The 11,429-nt window shown below is 40.9% G+C and overlaps 1 protein-coding gene across 1 annotated transcript; it reads left to right on the top strand.

The window, feature by feature from the left end:
• The first annotated feature begins 221 nt into the window (after window positions 1-221).
• Window positions 222-2,962, top strand: yipf6 (Yip1 domain family, member 6). The gene is made up of 2 exons (XM_028037082.1): window positions 222-1,086; window positions 2,294-2,962. The coding sequence occupies exons 1-2, from the start codon at window positions 748-750 to the stop codon at window positions 2,639-2,641; spliced, it is 687 nt and encodes a 228-aa protein (XP_027892883.1). The 5' UTR covers window positions 222-747; the 3' UTR covers window positions 2,642-2,962.
• Window positions 2,963-11,429: the final 8,467 nt, after the last annotated feature.

Here is an 11,429-nt window from a genome sequence, read left to right as displayed (position 1 = left end):
TGAGAAAACCAATAACAAACATTACATTTTGATGAGTGCCATCATCAAAATTGTTAATATATATGAACTATCAAAGGTTCCTTTTATTTCGGCCACTGCTGAAGACAAACACTCCTCCGATGAACGATCACATGAAGCAGCCCGGGTCATCACGCTTTTATTTTGAAAACCGACACGCAAAATGAAGCAGTCACGTGACCCATGCAATGCGAGGCATCGTTTGCTGCCAGTCACGTGGTTTTCAGCGAAACGACACAAGCGTCGAAGCGGGGCTTCATTGACACGCCCCCTTTTTACTCGGTACAAGCCTCGAAGCCTGGCTTCAGATGGCCCATCACTAATAGCAGGGAGTAACTACCGTCAGAGCGGGGGTCGAGGGGTCGCTACGTAATTAGTCTAATACGGGAAGTTTACGGGAAAATGCTAATACGAGAGGCCGGGACAGAAGGGTAAAATACGGTAGTTTCTCGGCCAAAACGGGAGACTTGACAGGTATGAGTCGAACAGTAGCATGTGTACTCGAATGCACCACAAGACGTATTGCGGAAGTCACACGTCTTCAGCTGACGTAGTGCGGAAGTAAACACTCCTTAGCGGACGTGGAGTGAGGTTCTTGTCAGTTCAACGCCTGAAATTCTTTAATAGAACAGTACCTCATTTAGTCACTGCTGTGGTTCGCATAAGTTCAGAGAACTCTACTTGCTTTGAGTGAACGTGGTGTTGGTTATAAGCTCAACTGCAAAATAGATGGCGTCGGCTGAGGAGGCCAGTAGGCCGTTCGCTGGGCTGTCAGACGTCTCCATATCGGAAGAGATACCAGTGGAAGGAGATATTGCCGTCCCCGTCGGCCCATCCACAAGAGACGATGAGTTTTCCACATTGGACGAGCCGGTGAAGGAAACTATTGTGCGTGACCTCCGAGCCGTGGGTAACAAGTTCATTCATGTGCTGTATCCAAAGCGGAGCTCGGCTCTGCTGCGTGACTGGGACCTGTGGGGTCCGCTGCTGCTCTGCGTCACGTTGGCTCTGCTGCTTCAAGGCGGCGCGGCCGACAGCGACGACCAGGGAGGACCGCAGTTTGCCGAGGTAACCAAGCTTTTTCAAACATTCAATCAGTCAGTTCTAATATCTGAGTTATAAATCCTCAGGAGTGTTCTTCTTGGCCGTTCTCCATATTAGGTGATGTAGAGGATGTACAGGAGCTCAGCTATGTATGAGGCTACTTTGTTGAGGCTGCAACTAATTTAAGTTTGAGTTTTAGCTTCGTAATTCAGGCACGCAAAATGGCTAAGCACGCCTGAGAGAAATTATACGTCAGTACAGTTTGAAATTGTGACTCTAATGCATAATAAGTTGAACATGTTCCAAACAGAGCAGAAGTATACTACCACCATGGAAGATTTTTTCACTGTCAGTTCATTGTTAAATTATAATCACAGCAATTTACCGTAAAGTAATTTTTTCTTGGAGAGGGGTTGTGTGATCTCCAAGCTTCAGTCTGACTTCTTTAACTCGAGTGTTAATAGAATCAACTCATATTCAGATACTGAATTTTTGGAGCAGGATTTTTCACTTTGCTCAGGCATCAGCTACACACAACCACTGGAAATATTTTGATTAAAGTAGTCACTGTTTATCTCATCAAAGTTTGTGTTTTAGCAATGCTTTGTTTGGGATTTATCCACACAAATTCATCTCTGAACTCAACTTTGGTAAAATGAATAAGGTGCTGGTAGAATAACCAGACGAACCAAAGCTTCACCAGGACTGTCATTTAAATATCTTAGTGCTTATTTTCTAAAGGGAGAGTTTTTAAAAACAGCGTTCTCACTGATTCAGGTCAATTTAAAATAATTGATTATTAGTCTGATTTGGTTAAAAATAGTTTGCTTCTTCTCAACTCATCTCCCCAGTCAGGCAGTTTACAGCCAAGGACAGGAAAGTTTAAATTAAAACAGTGCTGCACCATACATATGATAAAATACAGTAAAAACTTTTTCATGGTATTATGTATGTGGGGATTTGTGACTAGCCATTATATTGCTACTCACTATCACAGGCACTGTTGCAAACAAAAGTTTGACTATTAGTCAGCATACGATTAAAAGAATAAAAAATAAGAATTTACCAAAGGCGGATTCTCAAATTTTTTCCAACTACTGCTTCCCTTTTTTTTTTTACAATGTAATCAAGGTACCCATGGCCATAGGAATGTTGTTTTGAATGTAATTCTGAGTTTACAAGTTTCCCAATAACTGACAACTGTACTTTTTCAAATTGTCTCTCATCCCAGGTCTTTGTCATCATTTGGTTCGGCTCCATCGTCATCACTCTTAACTCCAAGCTCCTGGGTGGCACAATCTCTTTCTTCCAGAGCCTGTGTGTACTGGGATACTGCATCATGCCTCTGACAGTGGCCCTCATTGTGTGCCGGATTGTCCTGCTCAGTGTTTCAGGGAAGGTGAGCTTTGCGGTTCGCCTGGGAGTGGTGATAGCATCTTTTGGCTGGTCTACCTTTGCTTCTACAGCCTTCCTTGCTGACAGCCACCTGACCAACCGCAAGGCACTTGTGGTATATCCAGTGTTTCTCTTCTACTTTGTGATTGGGTGGATGATATTGACATTTTCACCAGGAAACTGACAGGACTGTTTTTGCTATGTTGGGAAGAGAAACCTGAATTTCCATATTTAAACATGGGCGACTACTGAGATGAGATATTCCATACTTCATGTTCCAAACGTCTTTTAGAAAAAGTCAAAACAGTGCTTCAGCTAGAGAGAAGTTCATGTTTTTTTTTTCTTATTTCTGTTTACGGTCAGCATTAATTTTTTCCCTTCTTTTTTGTAATTAGAGGGATTAAGGAATGTTTCCCAGGATCAGTAGTCGACTTGACACAAGAATAAGTTGTTTTTATGACTGTTCAACATTATCATTAAAATACATTGATAAGTTTGGATGAAATTATGGCGTGTTTTCTGTTTCTGACTCAATGTGTTGCAACATTTTATTGTTTTTATCTAGAACCACCAGAGCTGCAATAGAATTATGGTTTGTTGCAGACAAAATGTTATTATTCCTTTTTTTTGTTTGGGATACATTCTTCACTATCAATGTAGTTTCAGATGTTAGTATTCTAAAAGCCCACTTTTAAACATGTGACCCATGAATGCAGTTTATATAGAGAAATGCACTTTAAAGCTCTAAAGACAAATCTTTAAAGCCTTAAGGTCAGGGGTCTCAAACTCCAGTCCTCAAGGGCCGCTGTCCTGCAGTTTTTAGATGTGCCACAGGTACAAAACACTGGAATGAAATGGCTTAATTACCTCCTCCTTGTGGAGATCAGTTCTCCAGAGCCTTGCTAATGACCTAATTGTTCTATTCAGGTGTGGTGCAGCAGAGGCACATCTAAAAGTTGCAGGACTGCAGCCCTCGAGGACTGGAGTTTGAGACCCCTGCATAAGGTGCTTTAAAGATGCATTTCATGCTGAACAGCACTAAAACAGAACAGACCTTTTGAATTTTAGTCAAGTGCATCACCACCAGGTGGCTACCCACACAAAAGTAAGTTATCCTAAGTTTTATTCTATTCTCTAAATTACACTGTTATTGGTATAAAGATTAGGCTTTTTTGTTATTGTAACATTTTAAAGTTTCAGTTAAAAATGTTAATTACCGGTCTGTCATGGTGGAGAGAGCTGAGCCAAAAAGTAAAACTAGATTTACTGGTCAATCTACCCTGCTAGCCTCAACTATGGTCATGAGCTTTGGGCCAAGACTGAATGAACGAGGCCATGGATACAAGTGGCTGAAATGAGTTTTCTCTGTAGGGTGTGTGAGCTCTCCTCTTAGAGACAGGGTGAGATATCCTGTCTCTAAGATATTCTTAGAGACAGGATATCTAAGAATATCTTAGAGACAGGATACAGAAGCACACGTGTTGAGATGTAGATCAGAGATATGGGTACATGTCAGTTGCTGATCAGTAGTTTTACCCAGTGGAGTAATGGAGGAGCTGCTGCTCCTCCATGACGAAAGGTGCCAGTTGAGGTGGCTCAGGCATCTAGTTAGGATGTCTCCTGGACGCCTCTCTGGTGAGGTGTTCATGACCCACCTGGAGAAGACCAAGAGGAACCCTGGAAAGACTACGTTTCTCGACTGGCCTGGGAACTTCCCCGGAGGAGTTGGCAAAAGTGGCTGGGGAGAGGGAAGTCTGGGTCCCCCTACTTAGGCTGCTACTCCTGCGAACCGACTCCGGACAAGCAAAAGAAAATGGGTGGATGGATTAAAAACAATAAAAATGGAGGTGATTTTTAGAAAAGGGCATATGTGAATAAAAATGTAGCCAGTGGATTAAATCATTAATATCTTAATTTCACTCTTCATCCCCTTAAGACAAAAGGCCACCTTTTGTTATACCAAAACTTAAAAGAATAGATTTCTTGTACAAGATCCAGTTTTGAAAATCATTTATGAAGTTGCAATTTAAAAAAAAAAGTGTCTTCAGTATCTGCTACAAAATGCATAGTTGATATTTATATTGAATTTCTTTTGCAGAAAGTCATTACAGGAAAAAAGCCATACATAATTTTGAAATTAATTTCTTAATTATTTTGTGAGAGTGGAAAAGAAAGGTATTTGGTTCTTATTTATAGATATCATGATTCTTAAATGTTTTCTTGTCAGGGTAGAGGGGAAAAATGACAGTGTTATGAATTAAAAAGTTTTGTCCCCGTATTTGTACATTTTAATAGGTATTTTTTGACAAAATCATCCTATCAACATATTAAAAAAAAATTGCCATTAAAAATACGACAAAGTTCACAGAGCACGCCGAGTTTTAAAATGTAAAGAATTTAAATAATTTTTGTTTCACTTTACTGCGAATACATCAAATTTTGTTCTATTTTCAACAAGTCATAGGAAAACCCATTTGGTCAGCCAAATATATCATATCGTCACCTTAAAATAATTGCCTAAGTCATTTTTTTTCAAAAATGATTTTTTGCCTAAATCATCTCTTCATGATGCTGGCCACCTCTGGTAAAATTGCCAACATCCTCAATTAAACAGATCATGCCATTCTACCCCTTTTGTATAATTGCCTATGTCAAGAGTGTGACTTAGGCAGTTTTATTTTGCTTAAGTCACCAGACAAATTGACTTAGGCAATTTTAGAAGTTTTTCAAGATGGCGGATGATTCAAGGAGACGAAAATTCTACACAGCTGCTGATGCTATTTCCAAGATTCAGGACTCTTCCCATGTTGGGATGACACCAGTCTGTCCTCATCTACTGAGGATGACAATGAGACCATCAATAAAGAGACGATGCAGCATGTTGATAATGATGCACCATCTACTCCCATGGATAAAGTTAAAGATGCCAAGCAAATAAAGGAAATGATAAAAGAAGAGGCGATATCAAATGATGATGGCGATGATGGTGATGATGTCATTCAAGATCCGGACTATACCCCAACCTGTGATGAGTCCTCCTCTCCTGAAGACGAAAACAGCCTATCTATGGTGGCAACAACTTTAGAACAGCAGGATGATGCATTGAAAGATGCAGGCAAAAAGAAAAGACATAAACACCTCAGTCCAAGAACATGGAAGCAAAATGAATCCAAGCAGAAATGTCTGAAAGGAATGTCACACAAGAGCAAAAGTGGCAAAGAAATAAGTGCAAAGACTATGGGTCCTCCCTCAACTCCAAGTTCTGTCAGCGAGTCTCAACTCGAGACTGCCAAGTCCTTACAGAAGAGCAGCGGCAGTGGGTATTTGACAAGATTTGGGCAATGAACACCTGGGAAGAACGTCGGTTATATGTCACCACTTTGGTCACAAAGACTAGCATGAAGCAATAAATAGTTACTGAGGGATCCCGACGCAATTCATCATTTTCCTATCAACTGAAGCTTGAAGATGGAACAAGTGTTAAAGTGTGCAAGGCACTTTTTTCTTCTACACTTGGTCTCCCTGAAAGAACCATTACAAAATGGCTGGATGACCCCATCAACCCTGAAAAACAAGCAGAGGTGCCATCAAAATCTGGACCCAAAAGTGGCAAGCATACAAAGGTTGAAACTGATGTCAAGGATTTCCTTAAGAACTGGTTGAGGGACCTGCTCAGTGTTGACTCACACTACTGCAGAAGCACAGCTACCTACAAAGACAAGAAGTTCCTTTATCAAGGCACAACCATCTCCCAACTACATCGTGAATATGGACAGGCAGCTGCAACTGCTGGAGTGAGAGCTGTTGGAATCCAATATTTCACAGCTGTGTTCCATGAGGAGAACTACTCCGTATTTATTCCAAGAAAAGATCAGTGTGATGTTTGTGTTTCATTCAAACATGGAAATATCAGTAAGGCTGCTATTAAGGAAGAATAATTTAACATTAACTTTGGACAAAACGTTTGGCTCTTTCTCCCTTAAAGTCCTGGGATCCTTAGCGGGCGGTGCTGCAGCTAGAGAAAGTGAAACAACAACAAAGCGCGTTGACGTCACAGATCACAGAGTTTAATCCCATACAAAGCAACGCATGAATTAATTAACAAAGCTGCAGAGGTACAGAGATATGCATTTTTCTCATAAAAATAAAGACAGACAGGGGGAAGTCAGACAAACATAAAACAAAGACAAACAAAAAGGCAAAAAATAGTGGCCGCTCTCTGTATTTTTTCTCCTTATACGTAATCTTATACTAAAGAGGTGTTTCCCTATTTAATTTATGCAGTCAAGGCGTTCCTCCTGTTGACCAACTGGAAACTCCCTTAGGCACTCAGAGAAACTTGGAACTCCCCTCATTTATGGCAAAGATTGGAGGCCGTCTGGTTTTTATCTAAGTAAAAGGGCGGACCACTTAGTACTAATCCCTGTCTGGTACGGGCAGATCCCTGGCGCCGAAAAGTCCTGAGATGAGATTTCGCAGATACCTCTGAAGTCTCTTCCCCCAAACTCCCTTACTTCTGCCCCATCGGAATGCTAATTTTATTGCTCTGTGTGACAGCGGGGGGCCCCTGCTTGTCTGAATGCCTGCTATTCGGCTCAATTCCCAAATGCTCAACAGAAAACTGTTCCAAATAAGAGTATTGAATATAACTTTTACACATGTCGTAAGATTAACTGTATTAAGCACTAAAAATAATCATTTTTCCTTAACACTGCATAACACGCACATGTCACCAAGAAGGATGAAGCGAGGCAAGAGAAATCTAGGGACAAGGATTCTGCTGATGAAGAGAAGTCCGTTTGGACAATGGACTTGCAAGCTGTGCTACTGTGTCCAAAAACCCAAGCCAGCAGCCTGTATTACAAAACAAAACTGCAGGTCCACAACTTTACCCTTTTCAACTTGAGATCAAAGGAAGGCTACTGCTACGTTTGGGACGAATCAGAAGGTGACCTCTGTAGCGAGGTATTTGCACATCTTCAGTATCATCATTTTGAAGGTGTGATCAAAGGCCATCCAGACCTCAAGGAGATCATAGTGTGGAGCGATGGTTGCGGTAATCAGAATCGCAATACATGTGTAGCGAATGCATACTCTGAGCTTGCAAGGAAATATGGGGTGCTAATAACCCAGAAATACCTTCTTGCAGGTCATACACAAATGGAGTGTGACAGTATGCATAGTACTATTGAATGAAAAATAGTTGCAGATATCTTCACCCCAAGAGACTATGTCGTTGTACTCCAGACTGCAAGAATCAGGCCATCACCTTACTATGTGAAAGTGCTCAAGCACGATGAGTTCCTGAAGCTGAATGGATCTTACTTCTTCAGCATCAGACCAGACAAAAAAGTTGGAGACCTGACTGTGCATGACTTGCGGGCTCTTCAGTTTAGCAGTGAAGGCAAAGTCCATTTCAAGCTGTCCTTTTCAGAAGACTCTGTGTGGGAAGAACTGCCACAAAGGGTGCAGGTGCCAAATGGGCCAATGGCATGGATAAGTTTGTTTCCATGTGCGCTGCCTATCAAAGAGAGAAAGTTCCAGGACCTCCAGTCAATGAAACCCATCATGCCTGTAGAGTGTCATCACTTCTTGACAATTTGCCACACTAATAGGCATCACACAAGAACCCAGCAAAGAAGAGCTGGAAGGAGAAGTGGAAAAAATGCACATGCCTCCTCAGCATTATGTTTTGTTAGTTTGTGCTGTAAAATTGCCTAGGTCACAAAGGCATGTTCAAAAATTTGCCTAAGTCATTTAATTCTGTCATGTTCCATGTTTGACTGACCTTGCTGTTTGTATGTCAAAAGACATCTGTTGTTACAACGTTTTTGATTAAAATTGTTTGTAAATATCATTTATTTAACAAATGGTTCAGTTTTTTGTGTTTCCTGAAAAATGGCAAAAAATGACTTAGGCAATTATTTTAAGAAGGTGACGATATAGTGACGTGTGTTTTTTAGCAGCACAAATGCCTAAACACTGATCGATCCGCCATTTTGGATGCCGAAGTTGACATGCAGAGCACATGGTCCCAATTCTCACATTTTTGCAAGCTTGTAACCTGCACACTCGAACCCTTGTTCACTTTGAGTACATACTTCATAGAGGAGCGGAGGGCACAGTGCGAATATTGGGACAGGGGCGTATTCAACTGTAAAAAAAGAGGTAATTTAACGCTAGTTTTGGACAAAAGGTTTTGGCTCTTTCCTCTTTTCTCTCCCGAGTCCTTGGCGAGTGGCAGCGCGCTGCTAAAACGAAACAACAACAAAGCGTGTTGACGTCACAGATCACAGAGTTTAATCTCATACAAAGCAATCAACAACAAAGCTGCAGAGGAACAGAGATATGCATTTTTTCTCATAAAAATAAAGACACACAAGGGGAAACAAACAAACACGAAACAAAGACAAACAAAAAGCAAAGACGTCTTTGGAGAGAGAGCCAATGCAAAAAGCAAAAAAATTGCAACTTTCTGCAAATTTAGTGGTGACATTCAATTTTATACTGAGTGGGTGTTTTTCTATTTAATTTATGCATTCTAGGCGTTCCTCTTTTTAACCAACTGGAAGCTCCCAGAGAAACTTGGAACTCCCCTCAATCTACGACAAAGATCAAAGGACCATCTGCCTTCTACCGAGACAAAAGAGCTGGCCCTGACCCCTGTGGCTCCCACGGTCATTCTGAGTACAGAACGACCTGAGATAAGACCTCACAGATACCTGAGAAATCTAAAGTCTCTGTCTCCCAAGGAAAATGCTAATTTTATGGCTTCGCCTGTGGCCTGGCCTCACAGTGGGGGTCCCATTGAGAGATCTCTCTTAATCTGCATTTGGTTCCTGTGTCTCTGAATGCTTACCCATCTGGTTTAGTTTCAAATGCTTAACACAAACCTGTTTAAAATAAGAGTGTTCCATATATCTTCTAAGATTAACTGTATTAAGCATTATATATAATCATATTTCCTTAACACAACTCTCCAGGTCGGGAGACTTCCGGCAAGATGGCGATGTGGGCACACGTGTTATTCTGAGCTCCATCTGTGCAGCCGTCAACCAGTTACTTAAACTGGCCCTTTACACATCATTTCATCCCCAAGGCGGACCGGAACATCCACGCTCTAGAGTAAGGAAGGAAAATAAGAGTTTTATAAAAGATGTCGGCCGTTAATGAGAAAGATTTTCCTAGTCTGAAGAATGCTAACGCTGCTAAGCTAAACATGCATAACTACCTGCTGCTAGCGCCGAAACACCGATGGAGACATCAAGAAATGCCTCCGGTATTAGACGGCAACTGAATGCAACTCCAACCAAACTCCCACCTGCTAAAAAACAAGCCACTGAGACTGAGGTCTCCTTAGCTGCCGTCTTAGCAGCCATTAAAAGTCTGGATATCAGGCTGATGACTTTGGAAAACAGCTCAAAGAAAATTCTGACTTGTTTGCCCGCATTACTCTCCAAGTGGAGCAGAACACCGTCGGCGTTGCTGAATGTAAATCTACGATGGAAAACCTTGAACTGAGGTTCGCTGCAATGAATAAAGAAAATGCAAATTTGAAAGAAAAACTCTTGGAGGCTGAAAGATACAAGAACCTGAAGCTGTTGGAGAGCAAGAAGGAGAAAACCTCAGAGAAAAGGCAGAACAACTTCTCTCAAGAGTCTTACCACAATGGGCGGACCAGATAGGAGATGTGATCCATACAATCCACCGATTAGGAAGAAAAGAAGAGGGACGGACCCGTCAGGTCATTCTGCAGTTCACCAGGAGGCGCCACTAGGAGGCGCCATCGAGACACAGTCTGGAAAGTGACGAAGGATTCAGAGGTGTGCAAAGAACAAGGCCTGCGTTTTGGTCAAGATTTTATTAAGGAAGACCGGCTGGCAAGAGAAGAACTGTGGCCCAAGATTACCAAAGCCAGATCCCAGGGTCAGGTGACCTTTTACAGAGGTCACATGGCAGTGATCGACGGCAAGGTGATCAAAGCTTCATCTCCTTTCTGAGACTACAGATTAATCTGATGTTTACATCATCCTATTACAAGGTTAATAATAAAAATCAAAATCCACACCGTTTTTCCTTTTAATATGGAGTTATATCTCTAAGTTGCCTGTCAGAGTAAAACTCTTTATCTGCGCTCCAGAGGTTATTTCTGTTTTCGCTCAAATGAAAAAAGGAGTAGTTTTAAGTTAAAGTTAGTGAAGGTTGTGGATGCAGGTTGATTTTTCTATGTTATAATGTAAAGGATATTCTTGCCTTTAGTTCATTCTATCTTAACAAAACTTTTAATAAGGTTTGTGTCTTTTAAACTTTTCTTTTGTTTTAATTTTATGTCTTTAAAATCTAATCTCAAGTTTTTGTCGTTAAATGTAAGGGGCCTGAGAGAAAATGTCAAAAGGAAGGCGATGTTTATGTATTGTAGAAACAAGAATCCACATTGTATTCTTCTTCAAGAAACCCATTCAACGGACTCTGATGAAAGATTTTGGTCAAATCAGATCAAATTACTGATTCACATGGTACTTCAAAATCAGCAGGTGTGGCTATATTACTGAATAACTTTCCAGGGAAAATAATATATACAAAACATGACAGTGAGGCCATTGGTCTCTTTCCGTATTACATATTGAGGACTCATTGATAATCCTAGGTAATATTTATGGTTACTGTAACATTTTGAAAAATAAAGAGCTTCTTACTATGATTGAAGTTAAACACAGATTTCCTACTAAATATGTTTTATTAGGTGGGGTTGGAACGTGGTTATGGACGAAGCTCTTGATAGATACCCAAACAAATTCACTAATCTTCATCTAAACCGGATTCTGTCTGATTTCTGTACCAGTTTGGGTCTTATTGACTTATGGAGAGACAAACATATTAATGGAAAACATTTCTCTTGGTTTAAATCAGATGCTTCAAGCAGATCTAGAATAGATTTTTGGTTAGGAACAGATGATATTCTCAAACTAACA

The sequence above is a fragment of the Xiphophorus couchianus genome, chromosome 13 (genome assembly GCF_001444195.1).
Source record: "Xiphophorus couchianus chromosome 13, X_couchianus-1.0, whole genome shotgun sequence".
NCBI classification, from domain to species: Eukaryota; Metazoa; Chordata; class Actinopteri; order Cyprinodontiformes; family Poeciliidae; genus Xiphophorus; species Xiphophorus couchianus.
The sequence above is the reverse complement of the archived record's forward strand: the minus strand, read 5'-3'. Positions and strand labels throughout refer to the sequence as shown.

What these genes read in the sequence shown, in the direction of transcription:
- yipf6 (XM_028037082.1), top strand. Translation starts at nt 748, where the DNA reads ATGGCGTCGGCTGAGGAGGCCAGTAGGCCGTTCGCTGGGCTGTCAGAC. An exon ending in GAGGACCGCAGTTTGCCGAG is followed by an intron (nt 1,087 to 2,293) that starts GTAACCAAGCTT and finishes CTCTCATCCCAG; the next exon opens with GTCTTTGTCATCATTTGGTT.